Here is a 20,473-nt window from a genome sequence, read left to right as displayed (position 1 = left end):
CAAATCCCCGCTGAATTGCTCAAATTTCGGATCTAAGATTCAAACAAAAAACCTTAACTCTTCCAAATTACCCAAAATTCATACCAAGTGATCCCCACCACCCCTTCTTCCCAAATCCACTACCAGTTTCCTTCAAATCACCATTAACACTGTCAATTCCCAAATCCGAGATTCTGAAAGAAAACTGAAAACCCCTAATCCGTTCCTAATCTGGTTTCAACGGGTTCAAAGAACTGATTTGAGCCAAAGTTTATGCCAATCGATTGTTCTTGACAAGAACAATTGATTAGCATTAGTTTTGGTTGATTTCAAGACCTACCAGATTCCGACCATGTAAGCACTGACCGGCCAAGCTTCATCAAATACCATCGTCCTTTGATCTGCTCTGTTTGTTCAAGTTTTTCCGGCCAAAATCAGTTCGTTTCTGTTTCTTCTCTACTTTTCACTAGTTAGTTATTTTTATTTTTATTTAGGTATCAGTCTTGCTTGTTTTGATTGTTGGCTTGTTTGAATTTCAGTAAAATAAGTTTACTTAGTTAATCATTTTAATGAAATATAGTTCGATGCATTTAGGATAATTAAGTCGGGTTAGTTTAAATTAAGGTTTTGCTTTTTTTAATTGGTTCTATGTCTGATTTAGCCGCATGGTTTAGGTTCTCTTTTCTTTCTTTAATTGCTAGTTTCATTACTTGTATGTAGGTTCAAGTTTTTCTTAATTAGGTTTTAATAATTTTCCTTTGAAACTCATGCTAATATTAGGTTTAAATATTTCTTCTGTGTTTGTTTAATTTCTGATTCTGTTCATATCAAATGATTTTAGGTTTAAGGGTTGGTTGCTCAATAATCTGTTCTTTTGATCTTTGCTTGTGTGTTAACTTCTGACTTGTGGTGTTGGTTTTGATTTGCCAACAAATATGAACCCTAAGGACTTAACTGAACCAAAAAAGTTTAGGTAAAACTGCAATAAGCAGACTTTAGAAGGGCAATTTGGGGTTTTCTAATTAAGAAAATATTAGAATGTTCTAGAATATGGTAGTTGTCCCCATTCTTAGCGTGAAAATGCTGGTAATGGATAAGAAAAAGGACAGTCAGCTGTATAAAAGATGTTGTACCTTTCTGCAGTCTAAAATTATGTCAGAATATTCCCTTTTGATGCTTTGTTTGTGCACTCTGTAAAAGGGAAACATTCCCTTACTCTCACACACACAATCATCAGCATTTTTTCTGCACAAAAAGGTCCTGAAAACACATAGATAAAACATTCTGAAAATCACCAAAAGAAAAGAGCACTTTGAGGATTTAGGGGTCCTTTTGTTCATCACTACCGATTTTTGAACTAAAACCTCTTAAAGTTCCTCCTATTATGGCAAAAATCTGATTCAGTGTTTCTTTTTAAGGTTCTGGTTTCTTTGGCTGTGGACTGCTGGTTAAAAACTGGTCATTTTGCTAGCATTCTGAGTGTCATTATACTGGGTTTGTTGTTGTGTTTGGTTGCTGAAACTTATTGGTTTTTCCTTGACCTTTATTTGGTCATTTTGTTGTTTCTCTTTCAAGGTATGTAACCAATCTTTACATCAAATGAAATCGTTGGTCTAGATCTATACTTCATGTCTATGTGTATTGGCTGTCTGATTCAATGGTAGAATTCAATATGTGTTCACTTTCTTTATCAGCTTTTTCTTGTGTTGTATATGCATTTCTGTAGTATGAAAATTTTCTATGTGAGTTTAGCCCTCAGCATGTATACCTTTTCTAGCCAAGTATCAGTCATATGCATTAGATTTCTACATGATCTTCAATTTGTTCCATGTTATTTGATAAAAAAAATGTCCAGTAGGTAGGTCAGAACTTGTGGATCCAGCCACCTGATGGTTTGGTTTACGATTCAAGACATTGAGCAAATTATATCTCGTGGAGCATTTCCTTGATTTTGGACTTGTGCTTAGTCTAGTTTTGGTTTTGTTTTGTTACATAAAAGTCTGGATATTCTATAATAAAGAATGGTTTGTAGTATTTTTTTTTTTTTGGAAACATGATTATGTATAACAATTTGAATATGTGTATCAAATTGATGTAAAGCTTTTGCCCAAGGCTGAAGGATCTTAACAGGCTGGGCTTAATGTTGGCCCAAATGAGGGAGGTTTGGTTGAAATCGCCTTTGTATGGTTTCTGGGCTTCTACATACTGCTGAGATTCAATTTGAGCCCAATCCATACTGCATGTAACTGTTCCCTACAATACCATTAACGAGTAGTCCAAATTAAACCTCTACGTCCTGTAGCGTGATAGTCGCCTCGTCGGTAGGGAAATAGAACGTATGCCTCTCTGGCCTCCAGCACTCGATCAGAGCTGTGATCAATGGCCAGTCGAACTGTAGCCGGTCGACCTCGATGACTCGATAAAAACTAGTCTGAGTGAGGCACGCGACAATAAGTTGATATAGTGGGTGATCCCTAATAAAATTTCAGAATTCATTAATGCGTCGCGGGTGGAAGTTCTGGCTAAAAAACTCTCCATCACATATACGTGATGACATATGGCCTGCCTGGAGCGTAAGTAGCTTACGTGACACGGGTCCAGGATAACAGTCGGACGATTTATAATGACGTGTGTATATTGAATAATATTAATTAAATATACGTTATCTTACTTTTTTCATAACGAAAGATTTATTTATTACTATTGTTTAAGATTATAAGGAGTATTATCTAACTGCTGATTCTCGTTTGTGCTAACAGGTATTTAAAATTTTATTCGTTAGTAAAATACCTACAATATTTTACTAGTTTTAATTCTCGGAATATATTAAATATTTTGATACAAATTAATAATTAGTTTTTATTTAATTAATAATGGTTTATACGTTATTTTTTAGATTTAGCGATAACAATTCGGCAGAGTATCCTTTGTACTGACAACTATTCAAATTTTAATTCGTCAGTTATAGAACTCTACATTATTTTAATTGTTGACTTATCATGATTTCTTAAAATAGTTAACTAATTAATTAAAAACGAAGTATTATTTATTATTTAATTAATTCATACATTTTTGTACGTTTAATTTTTGGATTTCGTGACAAAAATTGACAGAGTATCCTCTGTATTGCCAACTAAATAATTTTTATTCAACAGTCAAAGAATCCTAAGTATGTTATTTATTTAACTTGTTTGTGGGGGCGAAGTAGGAATGTAACAACCAAAGTAGGAATCAAAATACTACTTTTATGGCGGGCAAACAAATAAAGTAGTCAACATTTAACAAATAATTAATGTTTACATACTATTACACAAATAATTCAATACTATTAATAAACAACAAAATTCACAAAATTCTGCAATTAAACAATATTCAACAAAATAAATAAATAACAAAAAAACTCGCTAAATTTCAAATAATTTGCAAAATTGACAAACACCAACAAATATCGCAAATTCCATACAAAAAATATAACTATTTCTATTTTTTTGGAATTTAAAAAAATCCCGAAATCTATTTTACAATTACTACAACTTACAAAAAAACAATTGCACAAATGATCCGAACTAAAGTGCACAATAGTTAATACACAATGTAAATAATTAATACGGAGAAAAGTTTTTAAGAAGTACCTAATTTTGAAGATTTTTGGAATGTTTGAATGTGAATTTGGACTACCGTTTCTCGAAATTCGACATTTGACCGCCTACTTTGTTCTATGTCATGGAAAGACCTTTAATTTTGTGGGACCTATATATATAGGCTCCAAGGAGGACAAGAATTTTTACACTGGACGGGGGTGGGGTGGGTCTAATTTATTAGGGTATAACGTATGTATTATATGACTTGTTTCCAATTAAGGTATAACGTATATAATACATACCCTATACATGAACGATTTCAAATTAATGTATATCATATGTATTACATGTGCTATACATTAACGCCAGTTACCAACTCTTGTTTGCACCTATTTTAGTCTCTTGAATCCAAAATTTGTTCTTTGGTTTCGGTCTCTCTATATCCCAACCAGGGGCGAAGCCACATATCTTAAAAGGGTTGTAAACTGACAATCCTTTATCAGAAAATTACACTGCGTATATAGGTAAAATATTAGGTTTAGAGATATAGAACATATATTGAATACTCTTTACGGGAGAATTTTTTCACTTCTTTCAAGTTTGAACACCCTTGAAAAAATTTCTGGTTTCGCCACTGATCCCTACACACGTGCACATAAACAGAGAGATAATAAAAAGACTATTTATTGCTCTGGAAAAGAACTTAAGTGTCATGAGCAAACAAAAGAGGTAACACATAGATTTACCGTCCCAAAAAGTAGACACTGGAAAAAAAGATTAATAAAACATACTACAAAATCCTCAAACGAAAGATCTAAAGGACCAGTAATTATTTCTGTAGTCCATCGTAATAACAAGCCAAGAACAAAGACGAATTAGCTAGTTGTTCTTGAGTGTCATGAGAAAACTCTTCCCTTGTCCAATTTCATTTTCGGATAGGAAACTGAGAAAATCAGAAAAGCTGCTTTCTTTATAACCTTTTGGATGCTCTTCATCTACTAGCTCTTTAGCTGTATCAATTTTCTCATCCATTCCCAAACTATGCAAGCTAACAACAGAAATTACTCTTGTCTTGTCAGAGTTAAGTGTAACCCTATGTACCACACTTTTATACAAACCATTACTTAAATGGTTACCTACATGAACTTGAAGGGTACCATATATGCGTGGAACTACTCTCCATTCTTCATAGCTCAAGGCCTAATGAGCTCTGAAGGACAACTGTTAAGATACTGTAGTCTGAATGTGGCGGCAAACCTAATGCAAGGCCTGGTTGAGGACATGGAGGATAAGAATTTACTGCTATCACATTTACACCTTCCTTAAATTTACTGCTTAAATATGTTGGACCAAGTCCTAGTCCTTCAGTAATGAGACCCATGATATTCATGGCTAAGTTTTGTTCTTCCTCTGCATATTTGCCCATCTTCTCCCTGAAATTCAATATTCAAAGTAAAGATTTATATAGATTCGATATTATCTATAACAGGGGAAAGATGAGATATATTTTGTTCCATCACACAAAATTATTTTATTCTTGTCTTTTTCACGAAGAATCATTTATAGAATTTAATGATTCCTAACAATCGATTCATCTCTTCCACTATCTGAATTTGGTATGGTTATATGCTTTAATAATAAAAAGAATAATGAATAAAAAAAGAATTATGGCTACGGTAGAAAAGAAGGTTCCATAAGAACATTATTTAATTCTTTTTGTAAATTTATGAAGAATTAAATTTGATTTCTCTCCTATTTACTACTGCAATTATTACTATATTTATCAAAAACCTTTTTCTACTTCTTCTTTCAAGTGCCCAAGAGGTTGAAATTTTTTCCTACTAATTGGGGCTCTTTTAAGTGCAATTTAACTGCTTATAACAGGTTATTCATTTGTTTTTAAGTTATTATATCATACTTGATAAGTTGATATGGTAAATTACCTATTGTTATAGACCAAATTAACTTGATAATATAAACTCATCTCTATAATACAAACTACTATGAAGAAAATATTGTTTTAGAAAAACATTCTCTTGTCATACTAAACAAGGTTACAATAGTGGATGACGTAAATAGAAATAAAATAATTAGTATATATTGCAAATGAATTTTACACTATTTGGTCATCGAAAAAATAATTGCAAGTAACCGTCCATAAAACATGAAATTAGTAACTTGAAAATAAAGTAGGTTAATTGCTGCAACAACTTTAAAATTACAACTAATATAAAATTATATAGTGTTAGTAGATATAAAAGTTTTAATTCAAATAGAAATTCATAACAATATGAAGGTAATAGCACTCATGATCTATTTATAGTCAAGACTCAAGAAATAAACGAGGTACGTACCTATAGTCGGGCGGGTATTGAGGCCACTGTTGAATCCAATCATTTAAAGGATTTGCATAGTGCTTGAGGAAGACCCTCCAGAACTGAACCTTGTCTTCACCGTCCCTCAAGCTTGTGCCATATCGGACTGCTTTGAACACATCATTCGACATAAATTTTTCTTTCTCTTCAGTAGGCAGGTCAAAGAAACCAAAGGCGGCTGAAAGTGCTGCATCCATTATATCCTGGGATATTCCATGGTTGATTACCTTTAAATGAGGACATATTAATATAAACAAGTTGTAAATTTGGATCAAACAATATAGGTTTTTTTTCTTTTCATCTCCCATACTAAAAACAGAAAATGGTATATTCAATTGTTTAGGCCATGCATGCTTGTAGTACATTTTACTAAAGGAGAGTATCATAAGCTTCATTAACATGCCAGTTATGGTATTATTTTTCACTTTGTCTGTTTGAAATATAAATTTAAGTTGTATATGTTGAAGTTTGGCAAAATGCCAAAGTCCCACATTGGTTGGGAGTTAAGTTTGGGGGGATTTTTCCCCTATAAAAGAAGGCCTAATGTTTAGGATTGAAACACACCTCTCATTTGCCTTCTCATCTGTTTAAGGCATTTGTATCTTCTCTCTTTAGTATTATTTCACTTGTATTTTTGGAGTGAAATAAAATATTGGTTGTGTCCGAGGAGTAGGCAAAATTAGCCGAACCTCGTAAATTCTGGTGTTCCCTTTATTATTGTTTTATTGTCTTATTTATTATTTGGTGGCTGTCATAATTTTTGGTATAGTAGTTGTGACTTATTCACACTATATACATTTGGCTTCCGCAACAATTGGTATCAGAGCCAAGGTACTGTCTAAGTATGCTCTGTGGTTGCAGCATAGTCTGATCTTCCACATCAGAAAAGATTTATCTTGGTAACTGAGTCAAGGTTCTGTCTGAGTATGCTCTGTAGTTGCAGCTTAGTCTGATCTTCTACATCAGAAAGGAAATAATCTTGATTTGTGTCGTCAGCTATTAAATAATATTTGTGTCAAATATGGGGGACAATAAACAAGAAGAATCTACATCAAGTGTCAACAATACGTCATCATTGGCATCTTCGCTTATGACAAGAATTGTGTCAAATGCGAAATTTGCGGTAGAAATTTTTGACGGGTCCGGACATTTTGGGATGTGGCAAGGCGAGGTTCTAGATGTCCTTTTTCAACAAGGGCTAGATCTGGCCATTGAAGAAAAGAAACCAGATGTTATTGGAGAAGAAGATTGGAGAATTATCAACCGTGTTGCTTGCGGTACCATTCGATCCTACCTTGCTAGAGAGCAGAAATATCCATACACAAAGAAAACTTCTGCAAGTAAATTATGGAAAGCACTGGAGGATAAATTTTTGAAGAAAAACAGTCAAAATAAATTGTACATGAAGAAGAGACTGTTTCACTTCACCTATGTTCCTGGTACCACGATGAATGAACATATCACCAGTTTCAATAAGTTGGTCACAGATTTGCAAAATATGGATACAACTTATGATGATGGTGACTTGGCCTTAATGTTGTTGGCGTCACTTCCTGATGAGTACGAGCACCTTGAAACTACTCTACTCCATGGAAATGACGAAATTTCTCTCAGAGAAGTTTGTTCAGCTTTGTACAGCTATGAACAAAGAAAGCGAGAAAAACAGAAGGGCGGAGAAGGAGAAGCACTGTTTGTGAGGGGTCGTCCTCAAAATCAAACGAGGACAAAGAAGGGAAGATCCAAGTCAAGATCCAGACCCAGTAAAGATGAATGTGCCTTTTGTCGAGAAAAAGGGCACTGGAAGAAAGACTGTCCGAAGTTGAAGAATAAGGCCAAACATAACAATGGAAAGGCTATTATGGATTCAAATGTAGCTGATTGTGATGATTCAGACTTCTCATTAGTTACAACAGAGTCATCAACATCATCAGACATATGGTTGATGGACTCGGCTTGTAGCTATCATATGTGTCCCAACAGGGACTGGTTCATGGAATTTCAAGAAGGAGAATATGGAGTCATCCACACAGCGGATAACAGCCCTCTTACCTCATATGGCATTGGTTCAATACGATTAAGGAACCATGATGGAATGATCAGAACATTGATAGATGTTCGATATGTACCGGATTTGAAGAAGAATCTCATCTCTGTGGGAGCCCTAGAATCAAAAGGGTTCAAAATCATTGCAGAAAATGGAGTGATGAGAGTATGCTCCGGTGCACTAGTGGTAATGAAGGCTAATCGGAAGAATAATAATATGTACCGCTATCGTGGCAGTACAGTTATTGGGACAGCGACAGTAACATCCAGTGACGACAAAGAGGCAGAAGCAACCAAGCTATGGCACATGCGCTTGGGACATGCTGGAGGAAAATCCTTGAAAACTCTATCAGATCAAGGATTGTTAAAAGGAGTAAAGGCTTGCAACTTGGAGTTTTGTGAGCATTGTGTTAAAGGGAAACAGACAAGGGTTAAATTTGGTACAGCGATCCATAATACTAAAGGCATTTTGGATTATGTACACTCTGATGTTTGGGGTCCTTCCAAAACACCTTCATTGGGTGGGAAGCACTATTTTGTAACCTTTGTTGATGATTTTTCCCGAAGAGTATGGGTGTATACAATGAAGAGCAAAGATGAAGTGTTGGGAATTTTTCTCAAATGGAAGACGATGGTGGAGAATCAGACAGGCAGGAGAATCAAGTGTATTCGCACAGACAATGGAGGTGAATACAAAAATGATCATTTCAATAAGGTCTGTGAAAATGATGGCATCATCCGACACTTCACTGTTAGACATACACCACAACAGAATGGAGTGGCAGAACGTATGAACCGGACCTTGCTGGAGAAGGTACGGTGTATGTTGTCCAATGCTGGCTTGGGCAAAGAATTTTGGGCTGAGGCAATTACATATGCATGCCACCTCATTAATCGTCTACCATCTGCTGCTATTGATGGCAAAACACCATTTGAAAAATGGTACGGAAAACCTGCTGTAGATTATAACTCTTTGCACGTGTTTGGCTCAACTGCATATTATCATGTGACAGAGTCAAAATTGGATCCAAGGGCAAAGAAGGCTATTTTTATGGGAATTACTTCTGGAGTCAAAGGATATCGCTTATGGTGTCCTATGACAAAGAAAGTAATATTCAGCAGAGATGTTACCTTTGATGAATTTGCTATGGTAAATAAGGTAACAGAAGATACCAAACAAAATGAAGGTGCTTCTAAGCAGGTGGAGTTTGAGGGAAAATTTATTTTTCCTACACAAGAAGCAGAGGAGGAAACAAATGAAGATTACCCTCTGGAAGGAGAGCCAGTAGAGGAGATTCCAACTCAGGAATCTCAACAACAACTTGAATCAATAGCAACCAGCAGGCCAAAAAGAACAATAACGAAACCTGTTCGTCTCATAGAGACGGTTGCTTGTGCAACCTCAATTGTAGCTGATGATGTTCCTACTACTTATAAAGACGCTGTCCAAAGTTCAGAAGAAGATAAGTGGAGGATTGCCATGAATGATGAAATACAGTCCCTTCATCAGAATCATACATGGAGATTGGCCAATCTCCCGAAGGGAAAGAAAGCAATTGGGTGCAAATGGGTATTTGCAAAGAAGGAAGGATTTCCTAACCAAGTAGATGTTCGCTACAAAGCAAGATTGGTGGCCAAAGGATATGCTCAAAAGGAGGGAATTGATTACAATGAAGTGTTTTCTCCAGTTGTAAAACATTCCTCCATTAGAATTATGTTGGCTTTGGTAGCACAATTGGATTTGGAACTAGTTCAGATGGATGTAAAAACTGCGTTTTTACATGGAAACTTGGAGGAGGAAATCTACATGACTCAGCCAGAAGGATTCAAAGTTGCTGGAAAAGAAAATATGGTGTGCAAACTTGAAAAATCGTTGTACGGATTGAAACAATCTTCTAGACAATGGTACAAGCGATTTGACGAGTTTATGTTGTGGCAAGGGTACAAGAGAAGCAAATACGATCATTGTGTGTATTTGCACAAGCTTAAAGATGGTTCCTTTGTATATCTTCTCCTATATGTTGATGATATGTTGATAGCTTCCAAGAATTTGGAAGAAATTGATAAGTTGAAGATTCAACTGAAGAAGGAGTTCGAGATGAAGGATTTGGGTGAGGCAAAGAAAATTCTTGGCATGGAGATAATTAGAGATAGACGTTCAAAGAAACTCTGTTTATCTCAAAAGGAATATTTGAAGAGAGTACTTCAACGTTTTGGCATAGATGACAAGACTAAGCCAGTTAGTACTCCACTTGCTTCCCATTTTAAGCTAAGTACTACTATGTCGCCAATGGATGAAGCTGAACGAGAGTATATGTCAAAGGTACCATACGCAAATGTTGTTGGTAGCTTGATGTATGCAATGGTTTGCACAAGGCCTGACATTTCACAAGCTGTTGGAGTTATTAGCAGATATATGCACAATCCAGGGAAGGAGCATTGGCAAGCTGTGAAGTGGATTCTACGGTATATTCATAATACTGTAGATGTCGGGTTAGTTTTTGAGCAGGAAGACAATCAGTCTGTAGTTGGATATTGTGACTCAGATTTTGCGGGTGATATGGACAAACGAAGATCAACTACTGGTTATGTGTTTACTTTTGCAAAGGCACCAGTTAGTTGGAAGTCTACTTTGCAGTCAACAGTTGCTTTGTCTACAACAGAGGCAGAATACATGGCTATTACAGATGCTGTGAAAGAGGCAATTTGGCTTCAAGGATTGCTAAAGGAGCTTGGTGTTGAACAAAAAGGTATCACAATTTTTTGTGATAGTCAAAGTGCTATTCAATTAGCGAAGAACCAAGTTTATCATGCAAGGACGAAGCACATTGATGTTCGGTATCATTTCGTACGCGAAATCATAGAAGAAGGTGGAGTCACGGTGAAGAAAATTCATACTACAGAGAATCCTGCTGATATGCTGACAAAGGTGGTGACTGCGGTCAAGTTTCAACATTGTTTGGATTTGATCAACATTGTTGAACACTGAAGATTGAAGATGAAGACACAACCAAAATTTGTTATTGAGAGAGAATTGAAAATGTGGAATTTTGCCAAGGTGGAGATTTGTTGAAGTTTGGCAAAATGCCAAAGTCCCACATTGGTTGGGAGTTAAGTTTGGGGGGGATTTTTCCCCTATAAAAGAAGGCCTAATGTTTAGGATTGAAACACACCTCTCATTTGCCTTCTCATCTGTTTAAGACATTTGTATCTTCTCTCTTTAGTATTATTTCACTTGTATTTTTGGAGTGAAATAAAATATTGGTTGTGTCCGAGGAGTAGGCAAAATTAGCCGAACCTCGTAAATTCTGGTGTTCCCTTTATTATTGTTTTATTGTCTTATTTATTATTTGGTGGCTGTCATAATTTTTGGTATAGTAGTTGTGACTTATTCACACTATATACATTTGGCTTCCGCAACAATTGGTATCAGAGCCAAGGTACTGTCTTAGTATGCTCTGTGGTTGCAGCATAGTCTGATCTTCCACATCAGAAAAGATTTATCTTGGTAACTGTGTCAAGATAAAATTTAATAAAATTTTTCCAACATGATACATAAATATGTTTGGATCCATTCTAGTGGTTCTTTCTCCAATTATTTTAGTATATGACTCCTTGAACAAGAACGTTGTATTACTAATATTTGATTGAAATGTGAAATCATTCAACTTTACATGACATGAAGACGTGGGTACGTGTGTTTTAGATATATCTATTTCATACTATTAATTATTACAACTGTTTGTGATAGCGTACGTTCACTTGAAAACAACATCCACTTCTTTTTTTTTCAATCTATTAGAGTGCTAAAACTTGTACTCTTATCCCATTCATGCTTTAGAACTCATACAGGTATTCAAACTAGACAAATACTAATAGTCCTTATAATTTTTATAACTCAATCATATCTTACTCTATCAATAATATCTTTCTAAAGAACTTCATTTACGTGCATGTACCAGTTATTGATAAAGTAACCAGAGTTAAAATTTAGTAGTTTTGTATGCAATGCATTTGTTAATATTTTACGTATATGTAATATTACGTAATAAGTGACTAATTCATAAAAATAATTAAACCGACCAATAAGCTTAATTGGCTGGAAACATATTCCAGGCAACTTGGATGTAATAAATAAAATTTAGTAGATTTAATATCATAAATATTAATAGAAAATTTTAGTTCAAAATAAAAAATAATTTATGTGAGGTAATATCGTATTTGTATAAAGTCTTAAATTTTAGGACTTTGCCTGCATAACTTTTTTTATTAAATTATTTTAGAAAATAGGTTTATCGTGGTATTTTCCAAATTATATTTATGAATAATTTTTTTAATAGTTTAAGGTTATGATTTAGGCGTCCTAGCATTTTGATGTTTTAAATGGTTAGTCGTTTGCTTATATTTTGATTTGTTTTTCAGAAAAGGCATATGTAACAGCAATGATCTTCTATTTAATTTATGGAAATAAAAGGTATGGAAATAAAAGGTTCTCTCAAATATATCTCAGAAGTATTCGATAAATAAATCTCAAACTTGCTATGAGATCTTTATCAGAAGTATATGAATAACTTTTGAACACCGTTGTTGCTAACATTAAGTAACTAAAATCTTGTTACATTGCCAAGATAAGAGAATGATTTATATAAGGTACTAACGTTTTAATTTATTATAAGGTCCTAAATATTATAATATTTTACATAATCAAATATTAAATTAAGATTTTATTCAACATATTTTAAAGGGTAAAAAAGCAAACGATATTTCGCTAATGCACTTCGCACTTTTAATATAGTATAGATATAGATTTAATATGTTATAAGAAAATTCTGAATAAAAAACAAATATTTATGAACAATGTGGATATTATAACAGATTACTTAACCATTTGTGTATTTTAAGATAGTAGTATGGCACCAATTTTAAGTCATTTTAACAACACTACTTACTTGAAAAAGACCATTGTGGCGGCAAGCCTTTGCAATATCTTGGATGATTTTTGATCTCCTCTTGGAATCATCATTTAATCCAGCAAAATCAACTACAGGGACTGTAGCAACCTCTGGATTCAAACTGGGCCTCTGCGACGATGGCAACATGTAACATTTGGGAACATATGACATCCCCATCTCTTGTGGAGTTTTTCCTATAGGAAAGGAGCTACAACTTTCATTTTTTCCAGCCATCAAAAACTAGGAGCAATGTTGCTGAAGTTTTAAACTGAAAATGGGAAACAGAATGGATTATGAAGACAAGTCTCCTGGCTATTTATACTATTCCATCTGACCATTAATTAATGGTCAAGATGATTAATAGACATGCATCAAATCTAGACTATATGTGTATGAAGACAAAAAATACCTTTTTCGGTTTGAAATAATAAAACATATGCCACTCGCCAAGAAATTTTAGTCCCCTGGGCATGACGGTGACCAAGTTGCCTTGTTCCTTATTTAAAGCTTTGGTTCAGGGGTCTGGTCCAAGTTTATCTGTGTTAGGTCCGAAAAAGTCAGGTGTCATACGAAAGCTAGCAAAGCAAATCTTGAACGACGATAAATTATACAACAAAGGAGAGAATATACCAAAAGAGACACAAACATTTAACGTGGTTCGGTCAACTGACCTACGTCCACCGTGGAGATGAACAATCCACTCTATAAAAAGAGAGTACAAAATATCGAGAGAACAACCTCACGAAGAGGCAAACACAAGTGACACACTAACACTTGTCCCGTAAAGTTCTTCCCCTAAACAACTCTCAAACCCCATATGGCTGCATTGTGGATGCTACTGAATGAGAATGACATATCCTCAATTTATAGAAGTCCAAACCTTTTCCTACAAGAAAAAGGACTAGCCAAGTATATGAGAATTATAATTTCCTTCTACAAAAAGGAAAACCCAATTAAGGTAATTATATTGTCCTTTCCTTTAACAAATAGGAAAACCAAATATGGTAAGAAAATTATGGCAAACACCTAACAATTCCCCTTGGCCGGAATTTTCGGACAAAATAAACTTGATCCACCTTCTTCACAAAGCCTTCAACAGGCTGCATCTCCAAATCTCCACCACAAAGTTTGTCTCAACGTGCGTAGCACACCGGTCAAATTTCTCAGGCAAAAAGCACGATTATCGTCAAATATGTTGCGGCTAGAACTGAACCCGCCAAGATGAACCTGTCTTGAACCTCGCTCTGATACCACTTGTTAGGACCGAAAAAGTCAGGTGTCATACGGAAGCTAGTAAAGCAAACCTTGAACGACGATAAATCATACAACAAAGGAGAAATATACCAAAAGAGACACAAACATTTAACGTGGTTCGGTCAACTGGCCTACGTCCACCGCGGAGATGAGCAATCCACTCTATAAAAAGAGAGTACAAAATATCGAGAGAACAACCTCACGAAGAGGCAAACACAAGTGATACACTAACACTTGTCCCGTAAAGTTCTCCCTCTAAACACGACTCTCAAACCCCATACGGCTGCATTGTGGATGCTACTGAATGAGAAGGACGGATCCTCAATTTATAGAAGTTCAAACATTTTCCTACAAGAAAAAGGACTAGCCAAGTATAGGAGAATTATAATTTCCTTCTACAAAAAGGAAAACCCAATTAAGATAATTATATTGCCATTTTCTTCAACAAATAGAAAAACCAAATATGATAAGGATATTATGGCAAACACCTAACCATCCGCAACAAGACGATATTAGCATTTTTGGTATTCAATGTATAACAAAAAGGGCTGCTACATATTTAATATTTAATTGTAAAGAGACTTGTTATGTAATAAATGTCATACATGCTGTCATCCTCTAGACTTTTTGAGAACTTGGATGAAGAAGAAAATGATTAGTCGCTTTCTTTAGTACAGAAGAAGACAAAGTTTAGCCTTTTGAGCAACCGTATTTGCGTCGTGTAGTAACAGCGTACTTTTGCGATGTTACAATAATTTCCGCCATTATTTCAGGAAAAGTAGGTTTCTTCGCAGTGCATTGCATTGCATTTGGATAAGACAACGAACGAAGATACAAAGAATATGGAAGCTATCTAATGATTTTCCATCCTTTGCGGTGCATTTTTGATGTCTAATTTGATTTACTCCCTAATATTAGATTAAAACAATGAGCACCACATCACAACTCAAATTCATGAAGTTATCACCTCAAAACTTTGGACAAGAATCATGAGATATTTTTAGGTATATATATCTAGTGAGAGATTTTATTGAAGTGCAGAGAGAGATAGGTTACAAGATATGATTAAGTTGATGCTAAATTTCTATTGACAGAGCTAATTGCTATATGATGAGTGTATTGGTGGGAAAATAGACTCATCACGTGGATTAATGGCATGTTGACGGGTGGCATAAGGGAGAAATTCAAAAATAGCCAGATTTACAAGTGGTCATTCAAAAATAGCCACAGTTTCAAAAGTAATCGAAATTTAGCCACTTTTCTTGCAAAGATAAATCTAAACAAAAAAATTGTTCAAAATCCGGAAAAATACTCCAGTATAATATACTGGATCCGTGTGTTGGAGTTCCAGCATAATATGCTGGAAGTTCATACACAGATGCACCGATCTCCAGTATATTATGCTGGAACTTTCCGTGTTGCAGCAAAATAGTGGATATTTTTCAATAACTTTGCAAACGCTGGCTATTTTTGAATGACCAGTCTAAAAACTAGCTAGACCGTGCTATTTTTATGTAGCATAAGAGTCAAAGAGATAAAGAAGAATGAAGGTTAGGAAAAGCATGAGTAAAACACCCACGGAATTGCTTACAAAGATGCCGTTCCTGACAGCTCGAAAAGAAGAAATAGGCACAGGATGGATAATTAAAGACCACGAGGAAGGAAGGTTCATTAATAGCCACGAATATGGAAAGAAATCAACATAATCTCTTATTGTACGCGATTGGCTATTATTACAATAACCGTTACAAATTATCCAAGCAACGAATAATCAATATAATAAATATTAGTAACATGCGAGAATAATTACATATTGTACCCTCATATAAACACCCCCCCCCCAACCATATCTTGTAGGATCATCAAAGAATTCACAATATTATGCTGTCAATTGCTCATCTTTTTACTTTCAGTTATTTGAAGATCTCATTCTCTCCTTTTGGAAGGAAGCTGCAATTATCAATAAGATTCTTTCTTCGTTATTCTCTCAATATTTTATTTTATTATTTATTATTCATCTATATTAGGAAAAGTAAAGTAAATATTAGTTATTAGAAACCCGAATTATTCTATTATTTGCTTTGACCACAAAAAATATTTTTTGGTTAAATAAATTGGTTCTGTTACCGGGAAGTCTAGTAATCTTTTCACTTTCCATTTACATGTTTTGTCTTTAGCAACAAATTATGTCTGGTACTAATGAAATTGTTCAGGATGAGGATGGACAACAAGAAAGGATTCCTCCACACAACACACCCGCACATCCTTCACAACGTTCATAAAAAAATTCACCTGTCAAAATCTGCTCATCGTAACGTTGGGAAGTAACTTGAGGAACAGTCAATTATTAAGGATGACTTGAAACAATTCATTGTGCAGCAGATCGATGAAGCAACGATTTATCTAAGCAGGAAATCGAATTAGTGTTGGTCAAGAAATTTGGTTGAACCCTTACGAAATGGGCACTAACATAATATTCTCTCTTACCTAAAAATTCAATTGACTCTTTTATTGAGTTTTTAGATTTATTCATAAAAAAATATTTGGGAGCTCAAAAAGTAGAGAAAAGAATGGAAAATATCTTCAAGATAAAACAAGGGAGTATGGAATTGCTCAGAGAATTCATGGATCGATTCCATCGAGAAAGAATGATGTTACCTCGTGTACCTGATAATTGGGCAGCAATGGCATTTGCAAGCAACTTGAACGAGAGAAGTTCAGAAGACATAAGAAGATTAAAGGAAAGCTTACGGGAATTTCCTGCAACTACTTGGAATGATGTTTATAACAGGTACAACACAAAGTTACGAATAGAAGAAGATATTGTTTCCCAGCTGAAGGTGGAAAAAAGGTTCGGACCTAGACGCTCAGAATCAAAAAAGAAGATCTGGAAAAAATAGGTACGAACCTTACATGGGACATGTGGGATGATATCGTAGGTCAAAACCAGAACAAGCACGGTTTGATCAGAGATCAAGGAAGAAGGAGGCAGGTTCTTCTTCCCCATTTGGAAAGGAACGGGACATCACAAGGAGCAACGATCCGAATTTCTGATAAAAAATAGAAGATTATAATTTCAAAGTCAGTACTTCTGAGTTAGTAGCTGTGTTAAGAGGTATAGGTGATAAGGTACGATGGCCAAAAGAGATGAGATCAGATCCTAGCAAAAAAAGTCAGGAATTCTGGTGTGAATTCCATAATGATCATGGTCATAGAGCAACAGATTGTAGGCTCCTACAAGCAGAAGTTGCTTACTTACTGAAAAAAGGTCATCTTATTGATCTATTTAGTGAGAAAGGAAAGAAGTCTTATATGAAAAATATGCAAAAACCACCAAAGCCCTCACCGCCAAAAAGGACGGTGAATGTAATAACCGAGGGTGAGGAGGTTAATGGAATTACATACATGGCAGCAAAAAAATAGCCAAGATCTTAGTGACCCACGGAAAGTGGATTCGACAAGTCTCAGAAGGAGACATCATAACATTTGACGATGAGGATGCAAATGGCTTTTTCATCCCTCATAATGATGTACTGGTAATATCTTTACTTGTTCATGATACTAATGTCAAGCGAGTTTTGATTGATCCAGGTAGCTTTGTGAATATTATATTTTTAAGAGTGGTCAATGAGATGCAAGCGATTGATCATGTGATACCCAAGGCTCGATCTTTGTCTGGTTTCGACAATTCAAGTGTTATAACAAAGGGAGAAATTACATTATCTACATTTGCCGAATGTGTCATGAAAGATACCAAATTCCAAGTGGTGGATGCAGACATAGCTGACAACATAATTTTAGGAAGGCCATGGATTCATGATATGGATGCAGTTCCATCAACTTTGCATCAGGTAATTAAATTTCCATCATAGTGGGGGATTCGTCAGATCAAGGAGATCAACAAAGGGCACGAGAAACCAACACACTCGATGTGGCAAGTGGAACATCCAAAGACAGAGATGAAAAATAGCAATACAGTGTTCAGTTGAGGAGAACTTATCTTCTACCTCGACTGAAAGTGCGAGGAACAAAGAAGATATAGATGTCAGGCCCGATGTGATCAGGATCCAGAGGAGAACGAAACTATTAAAATAACTACGGAAGAACTCAAAGCTGTTATATTGTTCATCCACTAGCCCGACAAAAAAGTTTATGTTGGAACAAACCTAAGCCCGGAGATGAAAAGTAAGTTAATTAACTTTTTACGTGCTAACACTAATTGTTTTGCCTGGTCGCACTCAGATATGACAGGTATTCTACCGGAGGTAATGACTCACAAGTTAAATGAAGATTCATTACACCCCTTAGTGAAGCAAAAGAAATGAAAGCAAGGAGCATTCAAAAATCAGGTAATTCAAGAGGAGGTACAGAAACTTCTGAAAATTGATTCAATTCGAGAGACAAAGTACATGACTAGTTAGCTAATACTATTGTAGTGCCAAAAAATAATGAAAAATGGCGAGTATATGTAGATTATGTTGATCTAAATAAATCATGTCCCAAAGATTCATTTCCTTTATCACATATAGATCAACTAATTGATTCTACCGTCATTCATGAACTCTTAAGTTTTTTAGATGATTATTCTAGATATAATCAAATAAAAATGGATCCTCTAGATGAGGAAAAAAATTCTTTTATTACAAACAGGGAGACTTATTGCTACAAAGTCATGCCTTTTGGCTTGAAGAATACTGGAGCTATGTACCAGAGGTTGGTGACCAAAATATTCCAAGAACATTTAGGGAAAACCATGAAAGTCTACATCGATGACATGCTAGTGAAATCGGCACAAACAGAAGATCATCTCAGACATTTGAATGAAATCTTTGACATATTTCGCAAGTATAATATGAAGTTGAACCAGGAGAAATGTGCCTTTCGCGTAGCCTTAGGTAAATTTTTGGATTTCTTTGTCTCTAATAGGGGGATCGAAGTAAATCCGGATCAGATTAAAGTTATCGAAGAGACACTAGATGTGCTCACGAGTAGAAAAAGAAGTACAAAGGTTAGCGGGGAGAGTAACAGCTCTAGGGAGATTCATATCTAGATCCTCAAATAAATGTTTTAAATTCTTCTCGTTATTGAAAAAATAAAATCAATTTGAATGAACTGATGATTGTCAACAAACTTTGAAAGATTTGAAAACATAATCTGTCAAAACCGCCTATATTATCAAAGCCAAGGGATGGAGAGAGATTACTCATCTACTTAGCTATATTAGAAGTAGCAGTATGTGCGACATTGGTGCAAGAAGAAAAAGGTTTGCAATCTCCAATTTATTATGTTAGTAAGTCTTTGTTGGATGCTGACACACGATACCCTCATCCAAAAAACTAGTATTAGCATTAATAATGGCGTCAAGAAAGTTATGACTTTAATTTCAATGCCATCCTATTTATGTCATAACCACTTTTATTAAGAAATATTTCACATAAACATGAATTATCAGGAAAGTTAGCTAAATGAGCAATAGAACTTAGTGAATATGATATTGTTTATTAGCCACGAACTGCCATAAAGTCACGGGTACTAGCAGATTTCTGTTCGAGTTTACTTCCTGAAGCTAAAAATGAGGTACGAATATTTACCGAGTCTAATATGGGAACATAGACATTATTTACTGATGGATCCTTGAACGTCAAAGGAGGAGGTTTGGGTATTATATTAATTTTACCTTCACGAGAAATTATTAGGCAAGCAATAAAATATTACCCTATAACTAATAATAAAGACAAATATGAGACAGTGATTGCAGGTTTGGAACTTGCAAAAGAGATGGGGATTGATCAGGTTGAAATAAAAAGTGATTCACAACTTGTTATAAATCAAATACAAGAGAATTACGTGGCTAGACATAAAAGTATGCAACAATACTTAGAAAAAATGTGCGCATTATTGAATCAGTTTAGAGTATGGAAAGTTATTCAAATACCAAGAGATGAGAATGCAGAGGCTGATGCACTAGCAATCTGAGATCCGCAGCTGATATGTCAAATATGGAAAATGCAATCGTGGTGCACCTATTTCACTCAGTGCTTGATCAAACTAAGAATGAGGTAAATTTTAATAAATTAATATGGGATTGGAGAAATGAATTTGTAAATTATCTGCAGTATGAAATATTACTCGAGGATAAAAAGCAATCCCAACTGCTAGGAATAAAAGCATCTCGATATTTCTTAGTTGAAGGCAATCTGTATCGAAAGATGTTTTGTGAACCTTTAGCTTGGTGCCTTGGACTTTCACAAACTAAATACATGATGTGAGAGGTAAATGAAGGACATTG

The 20,473-nt window shown here is 35.0% G+C and overlaps 1 protein-coding gene and 1 pseudogene across 1 annotated transcript; one reads left to right on the top strand and one right to left on the bottom strand.

The window, feature by feature from the left end:
• Positions 1-4,335: 4,335 nt before the first annotated feature.
• LOC104227680 (2-oxoglutarate-dependent dioxygenase 21, chloroplastic-like) lies at positions 4,336-6,066 on the bottom strand (annotated as a pseudogene).
• Positions 6,067-16,754: 10,688 nt separating this feature from the next.
• Positions 16,755-18,780, top strand: LOC138868965 (uncharacterized). The gene is made up of 5 exons (XM_070146546.1): positions 16,755-17,035; positions 17,124-17,176; positions 17,306-17,550; positions 17,634-18,035; positions 18,775-18,780. The coding sequence occupies exons 1-5, from the start codon at positions 16,755-16,757 to the stop codon at positions 18,778-18,780; spliced, it is 987 nt and encodes a 328-aa protein (XP_070002647.1).
• The last annotated feature ends 1,693 nt before the right edge of the window (positions 18,781-20,473 follow it).

Source organism: Nicotiana sylvestris, chromosome 5 (assembly GCF_000393655.2).
Source record: "Nicotiana sylvestris chromosome 5, ASM39365v2, whole genome shotgun sequence".
In the NCBI taxonomy this organism is placed as follows: domain Eukaryota; kingdom Viridiplantae; phylum Streptophyta; class Magnoliopsida; order Solanales; family Solanaceae; genus Nicotiana; species Nicotiana sylvestris.
The sequence above is the reverse complement of the archived record's forward strand: the minus strand, read 5'-3'. Positions and strand labels throughout refer to the sequence as shown.